The sequence below is a fragment of the Papio anubis genome, chromosome 18 (genome assembly GCF_008728515.1).
Source record: "Papio anubis isolate 15944 chromosome 18, Panubis1.0, whole genome shotgun sequence".
NCBI lineage: Eukaryota > Metazoa > Chordata > Mammalia > Primates > Cercopithecidae > Papio > Papio anubis.
The window spans coordinates 56,123,561-56,144,621 of record NC_044993.1 but is presented as its reverse complement, the minus strand read 5'-3'; the positions used below and the strand labels follow the sequence as shown (position 1 = coordinate 56,144,621).

Sequence of the window (21,061 nt, the reverse complement as noted above, 5' to 3'; positions counted from 1 at the left end):
GGCATGAGCCACTGGGCCCGGCCTTTTTTTTTTTTGGATGGAGTCTCGCTCTGTTGCCCAGGCTGGAGTACAGTGGTGCCATCTCAGCTCACTGCAGCCTCCACCTCCCTGGTTCAAGCAATTCTCTGCCTCAGCCTCCCGAGTAGCTGGGATTATGGGCACCTGCCACCATGCCCAGCTAATTGTTTTGTATTTTTGGTAGAGATGGGGTATCACCATCTTGGCCAGGCTGGTCTTGAACTCCTATCCTCGTGATCCACCCGCCTTGGCCTCCCAAAGTGCTGGAATTACAGGTGTGAGCCACCGAGCCTGGCCAACCTTTTTTTTTTTTTGTAAATAAACCTTTAGTAGAACACAGCCGTGCCCATTCATTTATGGATTATCTGTGGCTGCTTTCCTCCTACAAGGACAAAGCTGAGTAATTGCAAATAGTAAATTCTTACCTCTTTACAGAAAATGTTTGCTGACCTCTGTTCTAAGCATGTTACATGTGATTGCCATCTAATCCTCAGGACAGCTATAGGAGGTAGGAACCTCTGTCCCCATTTTATTGGTGGGAAAACTGAGGCATGGAATGATCAAGAAACTTGCCAGGTTATGCAGGCGGCAAGTGAGGCTGGGGTCCAAATCCAGGCAGGGTGGGTTGCTCTTAACTGACAGGCCTTGCCACCTTCTCAGATAGACAGAATCGCAGTAACTGCCCCACAGACACCCGACCAGATACTCCATGGGCATGAAAAGCAGGGGCTTGAGTTCCAGGCCCAGCAGCAGCTCTAATGATGGAGTTAGTCACTGCTCCTGAAGGCTGTTTGCTCATCTGTTTGTAAAGCCTTAGACTAGCCAGTCACCAGCCCCACCCAGGTGCCAGTTGGCGTGACTCATGCAGTTTCTCCTGACACTACTGTTACGAAGTCTAGCAGATCCGGGAGGTTACCAGGGCCTCTGGCTCCTCCCCTCTCAGACTAAGCACTGGGCTGCTGTGAATGAGGCCCCTCTAGGCTGTATTTATTTATTTATTTATTTATTTTGAGACAGCGTCTTGCTCTGTCACCAAGGCTGGCGTGCATTGCTTTGATCACAGCTCACTGCAGCCTCCACCTTCCGGGCTCAAGCGATCCTCCCACCTCAGCCAAAAAACATGTTATTTTTTTGTAGAGACAGGGTCTCACTATGGTGCCCAGATTGGCCTTGAACTCCTGGGTTCAAGCCATCCTCCCGCCTCATCCTCTCAAAGTATTGGGGTTATAGGCATGAGCCACTGCACCCAGCCAGTCATATTTCAATTGCTTAATAGTCCCATGTGGCCAGTGGCCACTGTATTGGACAGTGCAGATATAGAACATGCCCTTCATTGCAGAAGCCCAACAAATGGTGAGCTACCATGCCCGGCCCCCTGACTTATTTTTCTCCACGCACTTATCAACATCTGAAGTACATTGTTTTTACTTGTTTAATGTCTGTCTCCTCCAAATAGAATGAAAGTTTCATAAAAGCAGGGAAATGGTGTGTGGTGTTCAAGGCTATGTTGTAGTCCTAGAACAGTGCTTGAGTGGTGACAGTTGCTCAGTAAATGTTTCTGAGTGACTGAGTGGTGGGTGAATAAGTGAATGGATAGATGGGTCTTTCCAGGAGCAGGGCAGTGATGAGTCCCTGGCTTTGGAGGGCTTCTTGCACTTGATTGACATGTCATAGCAGCTTCAACTAGAGTCTGGGGACTTTTTTTTTCTTTGAGACAGAGTCTCACCCTGTCATCCAGGCTGGAGTGCAGGGCACGATCTCGGCTCACTGCAAGCTCTGCCTCCCGAGTTCACGCCATTCTCCTGCCTCAGCCTCCCGAGTAGCTGGGACTACAGGCGCCCACCACCTCGCCCGGCTAATTTTTTTGTATTTTTAGTAGAGACGAGGTTTCACCGTGTTAGCCAGGATGGTCTTGATCTCCTGACCTCGTGATCTGCCCACCTCAGCCTCCCAAAGTGTTGGGATTACAGGCGTGAGCCACCACGCCCTGTTGAGTCCGGGGACTTTATGAGTTCTTGGATTAAGGCCCTTTGGTAGCTGTAAGCACAGATTATCTGGACACTCTACCTTCACCTGACATCCAAAATAAAAACAATTCAGCCGGGCGCGGTGGCTCACGCCTGTAATCCCAGCACTTTGGGAGGCTGAGGCAAGTGGATCATTTGAGGCCAAGAGTTCGAGAGCAGCCTGGCCAGCATGGTGAAATCTTGTCTTTACTAAAAATACAAAAAATTAGCTGGGTGTGGTGGCGCACGCCTGTAATCCTAGCTACTTGGGTGGCTGAGGCAGGAGAATCGCTTGAACCCGGGAGGCAGAGGTTGCAGTGAGCCGAGATTGCGCCACTGCACTCCAGCCTGGGTGACAGCGCAAGACTCTGTCTCAAAAGCAAAAACAAAAATAAAAACAATTCAAGTGAAAAGAAGTCCATAATGTTCTGAGATTGATATCTACATTGACTTATCAGTGATATCAAATTGTGTGTGTGTGCATGACATTTTATCATTTCACAAGAAAGAAAAGCAAAGCACATTTCCAATAGGGCTGGTTTGTGTAAAGTACCTGAAATAGGAAGAATGTAACATATGGTCAACATCTCAGTCAATATTTTTTGCCAGCTTTTTTTACTCTTTAAATTATTTTTGTTCCAGGTGCAGTGGCTCACCCCTGTAATTTCAATACTTTGGGAGGTGGAAGCAGGTGCATTGCTTGGGTCCAGGAGTTTGAGACCAGTCTGGGTAATATGGTAAAACCCCATCTCTACAAAAAAATACAAAAAATTGACCAGGTGTGGTGGCGCACACCTGTAGTCCCAGCTACTTGGGAAGCTGAGGCCGGAGGATTGCTTGAGCCTGGGAGGCAGAGTGAGTGGAAATGGCACCACTGCACTCTAGCATGGGTGACAGAGTGAGACCCTGTCTCAAAAACAAAACAACAGGCCGGGCGCGGTGGCTGAAGCCTGTAATCCCAGCACTTTGGGAGGCCAAGATGGGCGGATCACGAGGTCAGGAGATCGAGACCATCCTGGCTAACACGGTGAAACCCCGTCTCTACTAAAAAATACAAAAAACTAGATAGGCAAGGTGGCGGGCGCCTGTAGTCCCAGCTACTCACAAGGCTGAGGCAGGAGAATGGCGTAAACCCAGGAGGCGGAGCTTGCAGTGAGCTGAGATCAGGCCACTGCACTCCAGCCTGGGCGACAGAGCGAGACTCCGTCTCAAAAAACAAACAAACAAAAAAAAAAAACAAAAAAACACAAAACAACAAAACGTTTTGTATTGTGAAAAAAATACATCATTCATATAGAAAAGAATACTATTCAAGGTTTAAATTCCTAAAATCTTTTTCTCATTTTTTTGACATCCTTGCTTTCCTGGTATTTAAAGTACTTTGGTTGGCTTGGTGGGTGATGTAACGTATCTTGTATCCTCAGCACCAAATTCATTCATTCCTGAATTATTCATTCATTCAACTTAGAAGGTATTTATTAAGCATCTGTCATGTACCAGGCTCTGTGCTAGACCCTGGTAATTCAGCGGTAACAGAAAGAGACAAGGTCCCTGCCTTCATAGAGGTTATAGAGTCAGAGACAACACACCACAAGTAAACAATTAAAAAGAACAGACTAGGCCAGTTGTGGTGGTTCACACCTATAATCCCAGCACTTTGGGAGGCTGAGGTGGGGAGGATCACTTGAGTCCAGAAGTTCGAGACTAGCCCGGGCCACATAACAAAACCTCATCTCTACTAAAATATATGTATATTAACTGGGTGTAGTGGTGCACACCTGTGGTCCCAGCTACTCAGGAGGCTGAGGTGAAGAGTATTGCTTGAGCCTGGGAGGTCAAGGCTGCAGTGAGTTATGTTGGCACCACCACACTCTAGCCTGGGCAACAAAGCAAAACCCTGTCTTAAACAAACAACAGAAAAAAGGATAGAGTAGTAACGAGGGTGAGTGAGTGCAGTGGAGTGGGCACTTAGGAGCTATGTGGTGTTCGAAGGAGTGAGCAAAAGCTCATCAAGGCAGAGAGCAAGCGTTCATCTTCTCCAGAGTCCCAGCTCTCAGTCTGGAGTCTGGCACAGAGAGAGGCTCCATACAAGTTGTCAAACAGAACTAATTCCCATAGCAGCTGGTGAGAGGCCTGGACCCAGTGACCTACGAAGTCTCTTTTTACCCAGAGTTTCCGTGATACTCTGCGTGGGAAACAAACCTCTGCTGTGAACTCAGCACCAAATACGGTTGGGCAAGGTTCTTGGCTAGGATGCGGGGGAAGGTGGTGGTGGTTTTAGTGCCCTTTAGATCATACTTGGCTGGTGCCCACTTCCTGGGAGGGTTCATGCCTGTTGGTAGGATGTGGTGTCTTGTGGGAAATGTTGCCAAGAAAGTTAGGACCTCACGATGCTCTCTCGATGGGCCTGCCTCTGCACTGCTCATTCATTCATTCATTCATTCTTCAGATGGAGGGCCTTCTTTTTTTAAAATTTTTTAATTTTTTTTATTTTTTGAGATGGAGTTTTGCTCTTGTTGTCCAGGCTGGAGTGTGATGGAGTGATCTCAGCTCACTGCAACCCCTGCCTCCTGGGTTCAAGCGATTTTCCTGCCTCAGCCTCCCAAGTAGTGGAATTACAGGCACCCACCACCACGCCCAGCTAATTTTGTATTTTTTCAGTAGAGACGGGATTTCACCATGTTGGTCAGGCTGGTCTTGAACTCCTGACCTCAGGTGATCCACCCGCCTTGGCCTCCCAAAATGCTGGGATTACAGGCATGAATCACAGTGCTCAGCCCAGATGGAGGGCCTTCTATGAGCAGGACACTGCTTTTAAGCCTCAGAAAGACTTTGTCCTTAACCTGGAAGAATAGTATATGGCAGAAAAATTGGTTATGCCTGGCCCTGCTCCCTCGTGTCTCCTGGAATTACCCAGTCATTCTCCCACCTGAGTAATAATCTCCTAATTGCTGAAATCTGGCTCCAGTGACCAAGAAGTTCTAGGCATTCTTAGAGGCACCCCGGTATCTGAAATATGCTACCCACTCCTGTGCAGATGGTCAACAGCAGCCCACGCTGACCACAGGACTACAGTGGCCATCGCAACAGCAAGGCTCTTGGCTGGACCAATTCCGTAGAACGTCTGACAATAACTGTAATGAGACATCTTCTTTAAGGATGAGGAGAACATCAAGGCTCTCAGTGGTGAAATGACCTGCGGTACAACCAGGAGTCTGTCTTGACACTCAAGCCTTGGGCAAGTCGCCAAGCCTGGGCCTCAGTTTCCCTGTTGGAAAGCCAGAGCAGGCCAAGGGTGGTGGCTTATGCCTATAATCCCAGTCCTTTGGGAAGCCCAAGGCAGGAGGATCACTTCAGCCCAGGAGTTTGATACCAGCCTAGGCAACAAAGCAAGACCCCGTTTCTGCTAAAAACTGAAAAATTAAAAAATCAGCCAGGTGTAGTGGTGTGCATCTGTAATCCCAGCTATCTGGGTGGCTGCGGTGGGAGGATCGCTGGAGCCCAGGAGTTTAAGGTACACTCCAGCCTGGGCAATAGAGCAAGATCCTATCTCTAAAAAAAAAAAAACATGCCAGGGCAGTGAAGCCCTCTGCACTTACCTCTGCAGGTTGGCGTGAGGAATGAGGTGACGTCATGCTGGGAAAAGTGTATGTTCCTATATGGAAACAAGAGGGGGTGGAGCCTAGTTGTAAAAATAATGATGCCTGTGTTTGAAGACATGGTCGTGACATTTTTTGTTTGAAGTTGGGGAACTTCCCTGGAGTGTCTAAAGAGGAAAAATCAGAACAGTTCTTTCTGGGAGGGGGTAGGTGGTGTATGAAAAACAGGATAATTACTTAGTTGATTTGTGTGGAATTTTATTTTTATTTTATTTATTTATTTGTATATTTTTTTGGAATGGAGTCTTGCTCTGTTGCCCAGGTTGGAGTGCAGCGGCGTGATCTCGGCTCACTGCAACCTCCGCCTCCTGGGTTCAAGCAAGTCACCTGTCTCAGCCTCCTGAGTAGCTGGGATTACAGGCACCCGCCACCACGCCCAGCTAATTTTTGTATTTTTAGTAGAGACGAGGTTTCACCATGTTGGCCAGGCTGGTCTTGAACTCATGACCTCAAGTGATCTACCTGCCTCAGCCTCCCGAAGCGCTAGCATTACAGGCATGAGCCACCGTGCCCGGCTTATATGGCATTTTAACATTTACAAAGCACTTGTAAATCCGCGACCCCCTGAATTTTTTCATGGTGAAGACTACAGCTTTGGGGTCTGATCAGCCTGTGATGCGTTCCTAGTTCCAACACTTACTGTGTAAGCAAGCAACACTTACTAATTGTCTGAGCCTCAGGTATTCATCTGTAACATGGAGATAATGATTTTGTTTGACTTTCGGGTTTTTTTTTTTCCTTGGAATTGGAGTCTTGTTATGTTGACCAGGCTGGTCTTGAATTCCTGGGCTCAAGCAATCCTTCTGCTTTAGCCTCCCAAAGTAGCTGAGACCACACCGGCACAATGGGGATAATTCTCTCCAAAGAGTAGTTTGGAGTATTAAGTGTGACAATGCATGTTAAATACTTTTTTTTTTAAATGTATTTCTTTTTTTCTGAGACAGATTCTTGCTCTGTCGCCCAGGCTGGAGTGCAGTGGCACAATCTCGGCTCACTGCAAGCTCTGCCTCCCGGGTTCATGCCATTCTCCTGCCTCAGCCTCCCAAGTAGCTGGGACTACAGGCACCCACCACTATGCCCGGCTAATTTTTTGTATTTTTAGTAGTGACAGACTTTCACCGTGTTAGCCAGGATGGTCTCGATCTCCTGACCTCGTGATCCACCCGCCTCGGCCGCCCAAAGTGCTGGGATTACAGGCGTGAGTCCCCACACCCAGCCCGCATGTTAAATACTTTAAATAGCCTGCTACGAGGTAGGCAAGTACTCAAGAAATCTTAGCCGGTGTTATTCATGCCGTTTGCAACTCCTTCCTCACCATTGTGCTGATGAGGCCCATGGTATTAGATCCTCCATTCCTGAGATGAGAAAATTCTGAGGCAGCTGTGGTCCCTCCTGGGGTGGCTTGGCTGGTGGGTGAGAGGCCAGTGTTTTAAACCAACCCAGGCTCCAGCTTGGGGGCCCTGACCCCACGGCAGTTGAATATTCAGTAGGTCCATGCTGTTCTATATTCAAAGACCTTTGTTCGTGGTTAATAATAGCTCTTTGTTTCTGCTAGCGGGAGGGTAGCCTCCATGCAGGGCTTAGACCCTTTTCCTTCTCAGGGTCCACACCCGCCCTACCCTCATATTGGCTCGAGGGAGCCACTGCCACTAATGGAAGTGTGTCATATCCTCAGGGTGTGCTAGGCAGGGAGGTAGAAGGGTGGGTGAGGCTCGCAGACTTGCGCATGGAGATTGGCAGGGCCCCAGCCACGTGTCCGTGTGTCATCTACAGTGGGACAGCTGCTCCATTGTGTCTGAACTTGCCCATCTGAGAAAGGCAAAGATGACAGTGTCAGAGCCAGGCCGACAGTGTCAGAGCCAGGCCTTGACCGGTCCCCACCGGGCCCTGCCCCTGCCCATCCTCATCCGGTTGGTGCCTTTATGGAGCTCTGTGTGTGCCAAGCACTGCCTGGGACCGTCGACCCATGTGATCCTCTTTAATGTTCATAAACAGGCTGTGTAGCAAGTCCTGACCTCAGCCTTGCAGCCTCCAGGGTGGTCTTTTTGTTTTTTGAGATGGAGTTTCGCTCTTGTTGCCCAGGCTGGAGTGCAATGGCATGATCTCAGCGCACTGCAACCTCCGCCTCCTGGGTTCAAGCGATCCTGAATAGCTGGGATTACAGGCATGCGCCACCGTGCCCAGCTAATTTTGTATTTTTAGTAGAGACGGGGTTTCTCCATGTTGGTCAGGCTGGTCTTGGACTCCTGGCCTCAGGTGATCCCCTCGCCTTGGCCTCCCAAAGTGCTGGAATTACAGGTGTGAGCCACCCTGCCGGGCCCAGGGTGACCTTTTTTTTTTTTTTTTTTTTGATTTTCTTTTTGTCGCCCAGGGTGGAGTGCAATGGCACGATCTCAGCTCACTACAAGCTCTGCCTCCCGGGTTCACGCCATTCTCCTGCCTTAGCCTCCCGGGTGACTGGGACTACAGGTGCCCGCCACCACGCCCGGCTAATTTTTTGTATTTTTAGTAGAGACAGAGTTTCACCATGTTAGCCAGGATGGTCTCAATCTCCTGACCTTGTGATCCGACCGCCTCGGCCTCCCAAAGTGCTGGGATTACAGGCGTGAGCCACCACGCCCGGCCCAGGGTGACCTTTAAAACGCAGTCGAAGCATGACATCTCAAGGTTCTGCCATGGCCTACAAAGTCTGGTTTGGTCCGACCCCAGCCACCCTTCTGACTTCAGCGTTTCCATTCTCCCTGTCCTAAATACCTATTGTTGCTCAACACACTGCTCCAAACGTGCTGGCTTTAGCCATGTTATTATTTCTGCTGATTCTGTGCATCAGGGATGACTCGGGGCATGGGGGAGCCCGCTTGCCCTGCTGCCTGGGATGTCTGCTGGGGCTGGAGTGCCCAAAATGGCCTCATCACGGCGATGCCTGGTGAGGATGCCCCAGGGATTTTTGTTGCTGTTGTTTTCTTTTGTTTTGGTTTTTTTGAGATGAAGTCTTGCTCTGTCACTCAGGCTGGAGTGCAGTCGTCCAGTCTTGGCTCACTGCAACCTCTGCCTCCCGGGTTCAAGCTATTCTCCTGCCTCAGCCTTGTGAGTAGCTGGGATTACAGGCGCATGCCACCATGCCCAGCTAATTTTTTTTTTTCTTTCTATTTTTAGTAGAGATGGAATTTCACCATATTGGCCAGGCTGGTCTTGAACTCCCCATCTCAGGTGATCCACCTGCCTTGGCCCCCCAAAGTGCTGGGATTACAGGTGTAATCCAGGTGTGAGCCACCTGGCTGTCCCAGGGCGTTGAAGACAGGAGCCTGGGGCCTTGGTTCTTGCAATCACCCAGGTCCTTGGTTCTTTTTGTAGGCTTAGGGGCTCTTCCTCTCCACCTTGTTGTCCTAGGTAGTTGGACTTCCTTCCAGGCAGCCCTGGCCCAAGAGCACAGAAGTGGCTACTGCAAGGCCCTCTTATGACTTTGGGCTGGAAATGGCAGAGCATTACTTCCATTGAGTCCTTTGGTTGAAGCAAGCATAGGTCCAGTGCAAATCCAAGGAGGGGACCACGCAGAGGGCCAGTGTGGCTCACTGGAGGCCACCAACAAAACCGCCTACCAGGTTCTTGCTCATTCACTCTTCCTCCAACTTGTCACACACACTCCTGCCGCTGGGCCTTTCCACTTTTGGGTTCCCTCTGCCTGGGGTGCTTTTCCCCAAATATCCAGGGGTCTCACTCCTTCCCTTCATTCATCTAAATGTCACCTTTAAAGAGAGACCGTACCTGACCCCACCTTATCAAAAACAGTTCACCCTCCCTCATATCACCTCTGTCCCCTGACACCACTCTGTTCTTTTTTTTTTTTTTTTTCATTGCACTTGTCACTTCCTGGCATAATATTTACTGCCTGTTTATTATTTGATCTCCCTCTCCCCCATCTCAGAATATAACTGCCACGTGAGTAGGGCACTTGCCTTCTTCACTGCAGTTCCCTTAACTCCAGATAGGACACATGGTAGATAGAGCTGTTGAATGAATATTTGAGATGAGGAAACAGAGCTTAGAAAGGTTGAGTAACTTTCCCAAAGACACAGAGCTAATAAGTGACAGAGTGGGGATCCACACTCAAACATTTAGCTTCGATCAAGAAGCCGTAGAAGCTTTGCTGCGTAGGGGTAATTGCTTAGGTAATTATGGCTGCCTGCCCCCTCTTCTCCCTGAGTCCTGTCTGTCTCCACTCAGACTGATCTTCCTGCAACTAAAATCCGATGAGGGGTAAAACCCATCTTGAAGGTTGCTTCCCTCCCCTTCAGCAGAAAGCCCACCAGCAGAAAGCCCACCTGCCCAAGACACAGCAAAGCTTGACTTCTAGCACTGGCCTGATATAGAAATAAGGGTTTTGGAGTCAACCCTGGATTTGTCTGCCATGCGCCCAATCACCCGCTCTCTAAATGCAAGTAAATTGGGAATGTCATTCATTCTAAGTGTCTGTGGTTAACAGGGCGGTCAAGCTGACTGAAGGCTGGTCTGGAGTGGCCTCAGCTAGGGCGGTCATCCCACATAGTCTCATCTTCCGGCAGGCTCGCTCAGGCTTGTTCTGGCTGGGCTCCAGAGAGAAGGAGAAGTCTGCAAGACCTCTTAAGGCTGGCCTTAGAACTGGCCCAGCATCACTTCTGCTCTGTTCTGTTGGTCCAAGCAGATCAGGAGGCCAGTCCGGATCCCATGAATACGTGTGAAGCTCTTAACACCATGCCTGACACACAGGAAATGCTATTATTGTTGTTGATGTTGTTGCCATGCATTTGCATAGTATACTTTACGCTTTTTAGAGTTTTACTGAATACATTACTATACCCTACACTGTGGGAGGAAGTTGGAGCAAATATTACTAGCCCCATTTGACAAATATTTAAAATATTTAAAACTTTGGGCAAGTTTAGATAACTTGCTCAAGGCCATGCTTTTAGCTAGTGGCTGCAGCCATACACTGGAAATCAGATGTTGTGCAATTTAAAGCATGTCTGCAAACGCATCTGCAGAAAGTGAGCCCATCTGCAGATGATTTCATTGTCCTGAGCACCACCGTGGTAAATATAATAAGGTCAAAATGCTGTCCTCACAGACCCAGGCTAGTAACTATCTGCAAGGGTCAGTGATGATGCCCAAGATCCAAGTTTCCTGCTTGGCTTCCAAACTCACTGGAGTGAATGATGGCTTTCTTTTCATCATTCACTGGAGTGAATGATGGCTTTTTCTTTTCTTTTACAAAGAGAACCTCTCTCTAGATGCCAGTTGCTTCTCCTCTCCACCTGTGAACTTCCTCCAAGAATTGCCAAGCTACCGGTCCATTGCACGCAGGAGAACGACTGTCCATTCCCGGGACAAGCAAAGCGGCACTTTGCTAAAGTCAACCGACTCTTACAGCTCCCAGCTGGAGGACAGAATCGCTGAAAACCTCAGCAGCCAATCTCTTCGAAATTATGCACTGAACATCTCTGAGAAGCGGAGACTAAGGTTTGTTCACTAGCCACCCGGAACCTGCATTGTGTATGTTATGGCCTAGAGGTACATTTTGTGCATGAAATGCTTTTCCTGAAGAGCTCATATAATTAAAATTTTATTCCTTAGGGTAAGTTAAGCCTCTTTGACAAAGATACCCGAACTTTCTTCTCCACTCCTACTGCTTCACTTGACTAGCCTTAAAAAAAAAAAAAAAAAGATAGCCAAACATACTCAACATATTAGAAGTTTCTTTCTAGGCCGGGCGCGGTGGCTCATGCCTGTAATTCCAGCACTTTGGGAGGCTGAGGCGGGCGGATCACGAGGTCAGGAGATTGAGACCATCCTGGCTAACACGGTAAAACCCCATCTCTACTAAAAATGCAAAAAATTAGCCGGGCGTGGTGGCGGGCGCCTGTAGTCCCAGCTACCCGGGAGGCTGAGGCAGGAGAATGGTGTAAACCCGGGAGGTGGAGCTTGCTGTGAGCTGAGATTGCGCCACTGCACTCCAGCCTGGGGAACAGAGCGAGACTCTGTCTCAAAAAAAAAAAAAAGGTGTTTCCTTCCTTCCTTCCTTCCTTCCTTCCTTCCTTCCTTCCTTCCTTCCTTCCTTCCTTCCTTCCTTCCTTCCTTCTTTCCTTCCTTCCTTCCTTCCTTCCTTCTTTCCTTCTTTCTTTCTTTTCTTTTCTTTTCTTTCTTTTTTGAGACAGAGTTTCGCTCTTGTTGTCCAGGCTAGAGAGCAATGGTGCGATCTTGGCAACCTCTGCCTCCCAGGTTCAAGCGATTCTCTTGCCTCAGACTCCCGAGTAGCTGGGATTACAGGCATGTGCCACCATGCCTAGCTAATTTTGTATTTTCAGTAGAGACAGGGTTTCACCATGTTGGCCAGGCTGGTCTCGAACTCCTGACCTCAGGTGATCCGCTTGCCTTGGCCTCCCAAAGTGCTGGAATCACAGGCATGAGCCACCGTGCCTGGCAGTTTATTTCTTGCTAGCATAAAGTACTAGGAACTGAGGGACTTTGCAGCCATTCAGGGATCCAGGCTCTTTCCATCTTGCGGCTCTGCATACCCCTAAAGCCTCATTTTTGTCTGCAACCAAGCAGGGCAAAAAGAAAGAGTTTGGAGTATGAGTATACCAGTTAGCTACACAGCAGAATAAATCACCCCACAACTGAGTAGCCTAAAATAATAGTTTCTCAAGTCTACCAGTCAGCTGGACAAATCCTAGTTTCAGTTGGGCTGAATCTTTATCCATAGTCAGCTGTGGTTGGGGAGGTGGCTCTGCTGATCTAGGCTGGGGATCAGCTGGCTGTAAGCTGGTCTAGGGTGGCTTCAGCTGGGATGATTACATGGTATCATCATGATAGCTCGGGTTTGTTCGCATGGCAACAGCTGGAGCCCAAGAGAGGATCAGAAGCCTGCAAAACCTCCTGAGACTAGGCTTAGAACCAGTTCAACTTCCCTCCTACTGCAGTCTGTGGTCTAACCAGATCACAGTCCAGATTCAATTTGGTGGAAAGAGATTCTTCCCACTAATGGGAAGAGGTGTAAAGTCTCATGGCCACGGGGCATTTACACATTCATTGAGTCACTGGGAGTTTTGGGAGTGGGTTAAGAGCCAAGTCTGAAAGGTTGGCTTTTAACATTTCTACCAGAGAGAATTTAGCCACATGGTCATAACCTAACTGCTGAGAAAGCTGGGAAGTGTCTCCAGCTAGTGCCAGAGAAGGGGAGAATGGATTCGGGTGGTAGCTTGCCATCTCCCCCATTCTTGAAGAATTTAAAACATAATTTTCCCATTGACCTGGTGTCATGACAGAAGTGGGTATTTCTGCTTAACTCTCTAATTGCTCCCCCCACAGGGTCAGTAGCGTAAATTCATTAGAAAGGTCAGGCAAAGTGGCTCATGCCCGTAATTACAGCACTTTGAGAGGCTGAGGCAGGAGGATTGCTTGAGACCAGGAGTTCCAGACCAGCCTGGGCAGCATAGCAAGATCCTGTCTTTACAAAATAAATAGATAAATAAATAAATAAAATAATAATAGAAAAATTAGCTGAGTGTGGTGATGTGTGCCTATAGTCCCAGCTACTCAGAAGGCTAAGGCAGGTGTATCACTCAAGCCCAGGAATAGGAGGGCTGCAATGAGCTATGATCATGCCACTACCCTCCAGCCTCGGTGACAGAATAAGACCCTGTCTCTACGAAAACAACAGCAAAACAAAATAACACGTTGGGCTGGGCACGGTGGCTCACGCCTGTAATCCCAGCACTTTGGGAGACCGAGGCAGGTGGATCACAAGGTCAGGAGTTCAAGACCAGCCTGGCCAATATGGTGAAACCCCGTCTCTACTAAAAACACAAAAATTAGCTGGGCATGGTGGCGGGCGCCTGTAGTCCCAGCTACTTGGAAGGCTGAGGCAGGAGAATTGCCTGAACCCGGGAGGCAGAGGTTGCAGTGAGCCAAGATCGTGCCACTATTCTCCAGTCTGGGCGACAGAGCAAGACTGTGTCTCAAAAAAAACAAAACAAAACAAATCAAAAATACAAAATAACACATTGGATGATGCACATTGGATGATACACTGTGCTTTGTAGGTTTGAGACTATGTTATCTCTGGTTTTATTTTTAATTTGGGTGGTCTTGTATTCTCAAAAAATATTGAGACTTTATAAATGTATTTCAGCTGGTACAGTGGCTCATACCTGTAGTCCCAGCACTTCAGGAGGCTGAGGCAGGTGGATTGCTTGAGCTCAGAAATTTGCGACCAGCCTGGGCAACGTGGTAAAACCTGTTTCTACTAAAATTACAAAATTTAGCTAGGCATGGTGGCGTACTCCTGTAGTCTCAGCTACTCAGGAGGCTGAGGTGGAAGGATCACCTGAGTCCGGGAGGTTGAGGCTGCAGCGACCCAAGATGGCGCCACTGCACTTCAGTCTGGGTGACAAAGCGAGACGCTGTCTCAAAAAAAAAAAAAAAAAAAAAAATTTTTGGTGCTCCCTTTGGCGGCACATATGCTAAAATTGGAATGATACAGAGAAAATTAGCATGGCGTCTGAACAAGAATGACACACAAATTCATGAAGCATTCCATATATAAATGTATTTAAAAATCAAATAAATAAATAAATAATAAATGTATTTTATTTCCCACTTTTTCAGATTCACAGATTTTGAATTCTTATAAACTACTACTGCTCTATACCCAAACTCTGCCACACCTAAGAGAGAGACATATTTTCTTCCATCAAGGGACTTCCAGGTTCACTGGAAAAATGAAACTAACAGACTCATGAGAGCAGGGCCCATGTCTATGTGGTTTACCAGTGAATCCCTAGAAAGTGGCAAAGAAGGCTGGGTGCAGTGGCTCATGCCTGTAATCCCAGCATTTTGAGAGGCCAAGGTGGGTGGATCACCTGAGGTCAGGAGTTTGAGACCAGCCTGGCCAGCATGGTGAAACCTCATCTCTACTAAAAATACAAAAATTAGCCAGGCGTGGTGGTGGGTGCCTGTTATCCCAGCTACTCGTGAGGCTGGGGCAGGAGAATCGCTTGAATCCGGGAAGCGGAGGTTGCTGTGAGCCGAGATTGTGCCACTGCATTCCAACCTGGGTGACAGAGTGAGACTCCGTCTCAAAAAAATAAAGTGGCAAAGAAAAGGACACAGGAAAGATCATTCTTTTTTTTTGAGACAGAGTCTTGCTCTGTCGCCCAGGCTGGAGTGCAATGGCACGATGTCTACTCACCGTATCCTCCCCCTCCCAGGTTCAAGCAATTCTCCTGCCTCAGCCTCCTGAGTAGCTGGGATTACAGGCACCCACCAGCATTCCTGGCTAATTTTTGTATTTTTAATAGAGACAGGATTTCACCATGTTGGTCAGACTGGTCTCAAACTCCTCAAACTCCTGATCCACCCGCCTCGGCCTCCCAAAGTGCTGGGATTACAGGTTTAGCCACTGCACCCGGCCAGGGAGGATAATTCTAATTGCTAACAGTTGTTATTCTAAGCTCTTTATTTCCTTTAATCCCCACTCCACCCTCTGAGGCAAGGTTTTCAAATTATTATTATTATTTTATTTATTTATTTTTAGACGGAGTTTCGCTCTTGTTGCCCATGCTGGAGTGCAATGGTGCGATCTCGGCTCACCGCAACCTCTGCCTCCCGGGTTCAAGTGATTCTCCTGCCTCAGCCTCCCAAGTAGCTGGGATTACAGGTATGCGCCACGACGCCCGGCTAATTTTGTATTTTTAGCAGAGACAGGGTTTCTCCATGTTGGTCAGGCTGGTCTCAAACTCCCGACCTCAGGTGATCCGCCCGCCTCGGCCTTCCAAAGAACCGGGATTACAGGCATGAGCCACCGCACCCGGGCTATTTTATTTATTTATTTTTGAGACGAGTCTCACTCTGTCGCCCAGGCTGGAATGCAGTGGCGCCATCTTGCCTCACTGCAACCTCCGCCTCCTGGGTTCCAGCGATTGTCCCACCTCAGCCTCCTGAGTAGCTGGGATTACAGGCGCCTGCCACCATGCCTGGTTAATTTTTTGTATTTTTAGTAGAGACGGGGTTTCACCATGTTGGCCAGGCTGGTCTGGAATTCCTAGCCTCAGGTGATCCATCTGCCTCAGCCTCCCAAAGTGCTGGGATTACAAGCATGAGCCACCGCGCCCAGCCAAGGGAGGGTTTTTTAACCTTAGCATTCTTGCTTTTTTTTTTTTTTGAGACAGAGTCTCGATCTGTCGCCCAGGCTGCAGAGCAGTGGCGCCATCTCGGCTCACTGCAAGCTCTGCCTCCTGGGTTCACGCCATTCTCCTGCCTCAGCCTCCCAAGTAGCTGGGACTACAGGCGCCTGCCACCACGCCCGGCTAATTTTTTTTTTTTTTTTAGTAGAGGTGGCGTTTCACCGTGTTAGCTAGGGTGGTCTCAATCTTATGACCTCGTGATCCGCCCACCTCGGCCTCCCAAAGTGCTGGGATTACAGGCGTGAGCCACCACGCCCAGCCACACTCTTGCTTATTGACATTTAGGGCCAGATCGTTCTCTGTTGTGGAGGGCTGTCTATGGATTGGAGGATGTTTAGTAGCATCCCTGGCCTTTACCCACTAGATGCCAGAAGCATGTCCCCCTCCCCCAAGTTGTGACAGTCAAAGATGTCCCCAGACCATTGCTTGATGTTCTTTGGGAGGTGTGCAAAATTGCCCCCACTTGAGAACCACTGATCTAAGGGTAGGTACTTTACTAACTCCAACTTACAGATAAGGAAACTGACGCACAACACAGGGAGGCTTGTTTGGATGGGAGGTTCAAGTCCTTTTAATAGGAGCTCCCTGTCTGATGGAGGAGGACAGACTGGTGGGAGGGTGGAGGCATGTGCCATGTGCCATGGATGGTTGGCAAATTCCTCATGTTTCCTCTCTCGCCTTCAGGCCCCAGCACTTTCTTTTTCCCCTGCTCTCCTTACTCCTTCCTCTAACACCAGCTTGGACTTGGGGCATCTCCTCCAGGTTTCCAGAGCCCTGACCACATCCCCTTTTGTAGCACTTCTCCCAGGGAGCTGTCGTTGTTGAATGTCAACATGTTTGCTTTCCCTCTAGACTCAGGATCAGCTTTGTGGGCTGTGCAGTCTCTGTTGCAACTACTCAGCTCTGCTGTTGCAGATGGTTCATAAATGAATTGGCATGGCTGTGTTCTAGGAATATTTATGGACACTGAAATTTGAATTTCATGTGATTTTCATGTGTCACAAAATACTATTTTTCTTTTGTCTTTTATTTTTATTATTTTTATTTAAAATAATTTTTTTTTTGATCCAGAGTCTTGCTCTGTCACCCAGGCTGGAGTGCAATGGCATGATCTCGGCTCACTGAAACCTCCACCTTCTGGGTTCGAGCGATTCTCCTGCCTCAGCCTTCCTAGTAGCTGGGATTACAGGTGCCCGCCACCACGCTTGGCTAATTTTGGTATTTTCCGTAGAGACGGGGTTTTGCCATGTTGGCCAGGCTGGTCTTGAACTCCTGGCTTCATGTGATCTGAGAACCGCAGGGCGCATGGTTACTCTGTTTGACATTTTGACGGACTGCCAAACTTTTTTCCATAGCGGCGGCAGCATTTTATATTCCTTGCAGCAATGTATGAGAGCTCACATATTTCTCTGTCCTTTCAGCTGGGGTTTTATGAGATGCTGAGTCTTTTTCTTTTCTTTTTTTTTCGAGACGAACTTTCGTTCTTGTTGCCCAGGCTGAAGTGCAATGGCACAATCTTGGCTTACTGCAAACTCTGCCTCCCAGGTTCAAGCGATTCTCCTGCCTCAGCTTCCTGGAGTAGCCAGGATTACAGGCACCCGCCACCATGCCTGGCTAATTTTGTATTTTTAGTAGAGATGGCGTTTCACCATGTTGGCCAGGCTGGCCTCGAACTCCTGACCTCAGATGATCCACCTGCCTCGGCCTCCCAAAGTGCTGGGATTACAGGCGTGGAGCACCGCGCTGGGCTGGGATGCTGAGTCTTGATGCTGCTGCTGTTGTGATTGTGATACTTATGTTTTCCATGCAGGGACATTCAGGAGACACAAATGAAGTATCTCTCCGAGTGGGACCAGTGGAAGCGGTACAGCAGCAAGTCTTGGAAGAGGTTCCTGGAGAAGGCTCGAGAGATGACGACCCACCTGGAGCTGTGGCGGGAGGACATTCGCAGCATAGAAGGTATCCCGCCCCGGCCTCTATGCAGGCTCCTCCTCAGAAGCCTCTGTGTCTGGGGAGCAAGTACAGCTTCGTTTCCACTAGCGTCTAGCTGAAATTGAGCATTTCCTTCTATGATGAATGTGAACAACAAACCACCGCAAGGTTTAGCAGAACCTGTGTCTTTGTCAGGAAAAAATCGTGGATATTTTCCTGTCCCTTCCAGTTGTATTTATCTTGGAATACCGCTAATGCTCATGACTGCTTGGAAATTTCAGTCGTTATTAGACTTGCCGCTAGATCTTGTTATTTAATGTGCTAGTGAAGACCAGGCACAGTGGCTCACTCCTGTAATCCCAGCCCTTTGGGAGGCCAAGATGGGTGGATCACGAGGTCAGGAGTTCAAGAGCAGCCTGGCCAACATGGTGAAATCCCATCTCTACTAAAACTACAAAAAATTAGCTGGGCATGGTAGTGCATGCCTGTAATCCCAGCTATTTGGGAGGCTGAGGCATGAGAATCACTTGAACCCAGGAGGTGGATGTTGCAGTGAGCCAAGACCGCACTATTGCACTCCAGCCTGGGTGACAGAACAAGACTCTGTCTCAAAAGAAGTGCCAGTAAAGGTGCTCACTGATGCTCACGTAGGTCATTCTATCACACATATTTTTTTAATAAGATGATCACTGTGTATCTGTTTTTATCTTATGGATTTAAATTAAATGCACAAAATAGTACTATTTAAAAATAATATTAAATTGGCAGGGTGCAGTGGCTCACGCCTGTGATCCCAGCACTGTGGGATGCTGAGGCGGACGGATCATGAGGCCAGGAGATCGAGACCATCCTGGCCAACACAGTGAAACCCCGTGTCTACTAAAAATACAAAAAATTAGCTGGGCGTGGTGGTGGGCACCTGTAGTCCCAGCTACTCAGGAGGCTGAGGCAGGAGAATGTCGTGAACCCGGAAGGTGGAGCTTGCAGTGATCCGAGATGGCGCCACTGCACTCCAGCCTGGGTGACAGAGCGAGACTCCGTCTCAAAATAAAATAAAATAAAATAAATTATTTAATAATTTAATTTAAATTAAATGCATAAATAGTATTATTTCAAAATAATATTAAATTATAATATATTAATATTAGTAGACTATTATTTTATGCATTACAATATTATGCATAAATATATTATTTTAAAAATGTTATACTTCTAATTTCAATGCATAAAATAAAAACAGACATACAGTTATCATATTATTAAAAACATTATCCCAGCCAGGCCGTGGTTCATGCCTGTAATCCTAGCATTTTGGGAGACTGAGGCAGGAAGATCATTTGAGCCCAGGAGTTTGAGACCAGCCTGGGTAACAAAGTAAGACCTTGCCTCTACAACAAAAAGTTTGTTAGTCAGTGTTTTTTTTTTTTTGAGACAGAGTCTCACTCTGTCGCCCAGGCTGGAGTGCAGTGGCGTGATCTCGGCTTACTGCGGGCTCCGCTCCCCGGGTTCACGCCATTCTCCTGCCTCAGCCTCCCAAATAGCTGGGACTATAGGCGCCCGCCACCACGCCTGGCTAATTTTTTGTATTTTTAGTAGAGACGGGGTTTCACTGTGTTAGCCAGGATGGTCTCCATCTCCTGACCTCGTGATCCGCCCACCTCGGCCTCCCAAAGTGCTGGAATTAAAGGCGTAAGCCACCGCGCCTGGCCCAAAAGTTTTAAAAATTAGCTGGATGTGGTGCTATACACCCATAGTCCCAGCTTCTGGGGTAGCTTAGGCAGGAGGATCGCCTGAGCCCAGGAGTTTGAGGCTGCAGTAAGCTATGATTGTGCTATTGTACTCCAGCCTGGGCAACAGAGCCAGACACGGTCTCAAAACAAAAACATAAATAAACAAACAGAAAGCTTTATTATCCTGAGACGAGGTTCATCACTTTCACCAAACTGCAGAGAGTTCCCATGGCCCTGAAAATACTGTGAACCCTTCCTTTCCTATAATGGTGAGAATTTGGGATTAAAAGTGTTGTTGCTAGTTGGCTTGGGCTGCCATAACAAGATACTGCAGACTGGATGGCTTAAAAAACAAATTTTTTTTTTTGAGACGGAGTCTCGCTTTGTCACCCAAGGCTGGAGTGCAGTGGTGCGATCTCGGCTCACTGCAAGCTCCGCCTCCCGGGTTCACGCCATTCTCCTGCCTCAGCCTCCGAGTAGTTGGGACTACAGGCCGCGCACCACGACGCCTGGCTAATTTTTTTGTATTTTTAGTAGAGACGGGGTTTCACAGTATTAGCCAGGATGGTATCGATCTCCTGACCTCGTGATCCGCCCGCCTCGGCCTCCCAAAGTGCTGGGATTACAGGCGTGAGCCACCGCGCCCGGCAAAAAACAAATCTTTTTCTCATAGTTTTGGAGACTTGAACAGGCCTTCTTGCTGTGTTCACGTAACCTTTGCTTTGAGTGTGCTCTGAGAAAGAGTGCAAACTCTCTGGTGTCTCTTTTTATAATGACACTAATCCCATCATGGGGGCCCAGTCTCAAGACCTCATCGAAACCTAATCACCTCCCAAAGGCCCATCTCCAAATACCATTACACTGGGGGTTAGGGCTTCACCATATGAATTTGAGGGTGGGGACACAATTCGGTCCATAGCAAGTATGCAAAAATTGGAAGTTGTGCCAAAATACAAAATTAGCCGGGCATAGCGGCTCATGCCTGCTGTAATCCTAGCACTTTGGGAGGCTGAGGCAGGAGGATCACTTGGGCTCAGGGGTTTATGACCAGTCTGGGTAACATAGTAAGATCCTGTCTCTATTTAATCTAAAAATAAAAATGAAAATAAAAAACCAAAATACAAAATTAGAAACATTAAACTTTTTTTGCATTATTTATGTTATGTTATGTTATGTTATGTTATGTTATGTTATGTTATGTTATTTTTGAGATGAAGTTTCGCTCTTGTTGCCCAGACTGGAGTGCAATGGTGCGGTCTCGGCTCACTGCAACCTCCACCTCCCAGGTTCAAGTGATTCTCCTGCCTCAGCCTCCCAAGTAGCTGAGACTACAGGCAGGTGCCACCAGGCCGGCTACTTTTTGTATTTTTAGTAGAGACAGGGTTTCACCATGTTGGACAGGCTGGTCTTGAATTCCTCAACTCAGGTGATCTGCCTGCCTTGGCCTCCCAAAGTGCTGGGATTACAGGTGTGAGCCACCGCGCCTGGCCAGGATT

General features: G+C 48.1%; 1 protein-coding gene and 1 non-coding gene across 4 annotated transcripts in view; both read left to right on the top strand.

Annotated features, from left to right (window-relative positions):
* Positions 1–21,061, top strand: part of TMC7 (transmembrane channel like 7) — a 69,413-nt gene that overhangs the window by 7,420 nt on the left and 40,932 nt on the right. For all 3 annotated transcript variants that reach the window (XM_031658417.1, XM_031658418.1, XM_031658419.1), the window contains exons 2-3: positions 10,936–11,179; positions 17,714–17,862. In XM_031658417.1, coding sequence (XP_031514277.1) covers positions 10,936–11,179; positions 17,714–17,862 — 393 coding nt within the window. The remainder of the gene's footprint in view (positions 1–10,935; positions 11,180–17,713; positions 17,863–21,061) is intronic.
* LOC116271415 lies at positions 14,158–14,264 on the top strand. Its single transcript, XR_004179969.1, has one exon. It is a non-coding gene; the product is annotated as a U6 spliceosomal RNA (small nuclear RNA).